Genomic DNA, 2,280 nt, shown 5'->3' with positions numbered 1-2,280 from the left:
AATGATAATAAAATGGAATATATACAAATGTATTGCCATCGGGGGGAGTATATGTCACTGTCACCCCTGATGCTGGGGAGCAGCCCCTGGGGAAAAGTCCCAGGCTGGACTCAGCCACAGACTGGGTACAGGAGATGGATTCTGGAACTTGGTTCAGGAACATAGGGCTCGGGATCAAAGGCAGGATGGATGAAGTCCTTCCTTGAATGCCGGACATTGAAGGAGCAGCCAAAGTGAGCAAGAAGGCAGAAGGGAGGTGGAAGGGCCTGACCCTCGTGATCCTTCAGCTTTTAATTGGAATATGATGGCTATGGGATGGAATACTCCATTGGTGAATTTTAGGGTCACTTATCTTGTCCGCTCCTCCACGCAGATGTGGCTTGTACTTTCTGCCCCCCTCTGTGTGGTACACAAGCTTAACAGTGACCTTGTTCTGCATACCAATCCTTGGTAGTAACTCTAAACATGGAGTGTTATCACTGCTAGAAGCAGACAGTTTGCGAAAATATGCTGCTGACTTCAGACAGTGCAGTTAGTTGGAAGAAGCTTTAGCTGAAAAGTTAAATCCTTAAACAGAACCTGCTCTGTTCTACCCCAAACCAGGACAGCAGTCTAGAAAGCCTCTCAAATTAATTACATGGGATATCCTGTCTCTGTTCTAGCCAGAAACAGGCTGTGAGGATGCAGAAGATGACCATCACCTCAGACTCTGGGTTTTCCCCTTTAGGTAATGCACCAAAAATTCCCGTTTTCTGAAGTGCCCAATAACAGCAGCTGTACAAAGTGGTTGGGTGGCTCTGCTTCTGAACTACAGCAGGTCCTCTCTGCTAGTGAGAGGCAGTGTATAGACACAGTTGTCAACATGGGATACTCGCCTGAAAACGTCCTAAAAGCCATGAAGAAAAAGGGGCAGAACATAGAACAGGTAAGAGTTTGTGCAATGAGGAAGAAACCCTTGATTGGATGCCGATTCTGCTGAGAAACAGCCTTGGGTTTGCAAAATGGATAGGAGGGGATACTTTATTCTAACAAGGGGTTGCAGCCAGTAGCTGCTGCGATGTTAACCACTAGAGAAGCTGTCATCTGGCAGTAAAGGCTCCCAAAACCAGAGAAAAGAGTGTTTGTCCATGTTTCTGATGAGAGAATGCTTGAGTCAGCCGCACGTGGGTTGGAGCTGCGCTGATCTTAGGATGGGCCCTTAGTGCCATGTGAAGTTGGGAGAGGTAATGGGCCTTTCCAGGAGCTACAAAACCATCTGAAGAAAGCTTAGTGTGTTTCTATGCCATGCTTTAGTGCTGTGTGACAAAAAACCAGCCAACTTCCCTTGTTCTGAGCATGGGTTACAATGCTGACCTCTCTCCTTGTAGAGAGAGATTGGCCCCTGCAGGCTTACGACAGCCCTGTAAGGCTCTTGCAAGGCACCCCTGACCAACTTGTGTGTGCTCTGGTTGTGGTGCTTCCTGCTCCATGTGTTGGCTCAAATGCTTGCTAAAACCAGGTCAGATAGCAGAAAGTGCTGCAGGGTGAAGCATGGCTCTGGGTCTTGCATCTGCCTCAAACAAACACTTTAAAGCAGCGAGAGTGTAGCCAAACTTTCCATGCTCACTTTAGGTTGGCTGTGTGATGCAAAGAGCATCTGCTGGTAGGACTGTACCTGTCACCTGGGGAGGAGTGTCCCAGTGACTTCTTGCGGAGCTGATCTGCTTGCCCGCTACCTATGTATTGAGAGCGGTTTAAGTTGTGCACTGGTACAAAAAAAAAAAATCATAGAATCCTTAAGGTTGGAAAAGACCTCTAAGATCATCAAGTCCAATCATCAACCCAGCACTACCATGACCAATAAGCCATGTTCCAAAGTACCACGTCTACATGATTTTTGAACCCCTCCAGGGATGGTGACTCCACCACCTCCCTTGGCAACCTGTTCCAGTGCCTCATCACTCTTTCAGTAAAGAAATTCTTCCTAGTATCCAATCTAAACCTCCCCTGGCACAACTTAAGACCATAAGTCCTGCACTTGGGCTGCAGCAACACCATGCAAAGCTATAGACTTGGGGAAGAGTGGCTGGAAAGCTGATGGGCAGAAAGACCTGGGGGTGTTGATTGGCAGCTGGCTGAACATGAGCCAGCAGTGTACCCAGGTGGCCAAAAAGGCAGATGGCATCCTGACTTGTATCAGGAATAGTGTAGTCAGCAGGACTAGAGAAGTGATTGTCCCACTGTACTCAGCACTGGTGAGACTACATCTCAGGCACTGTGTTCAGTTTTGGGCACTACAGT

At 47.9% G+C, this 2,280-nt stretch overlaps 1 protein-coding gene across 1 annotated transcript in view; it reads left to right on the top strand.

Annotated features, from left to right (window-relative positions):
- The window catches only part of LOC103779752 (ubiquitin-associated protein 1-like), a gene marked incomplete at both ends in the record, with an annotated part of 9,454 nt that extends 8,529 nt beyond the window's left edge, over nt 1–925 (top strand). The window contains one exon of the mRNA XM_008947397.1: nt 728–925. Coding sequence (XP_008945645.1) covers nt 728–925 — 198 coding nt within the window. The remainder of the gene's footprint in view (nt 1–727) is intronic.
- Between the last annotated feature and the right edge of the window lie 1,355 nt (nt 926–2,280).

The sequence above is a fragment of the Merops nubicus genome, unplaced genomic scaffold (assembly GCF_000691845.1).
Source record: "Merops nubicus isolate BGI_N331 unplaced genomic scaffold, ASM69184v1 scaffold29489, whole genome shotgun sequence".
In the NCBI taxonomy this organism is placed as follows: domain Eukaryota; kingdom Metazoa; phylum Chordata; class Aves; order Coraciiformes; family Meropidae; genus Merops; species Merops nubicus.
This window is presented reverse-complemented; position numbering and strand designations above follow the sequence as displayed.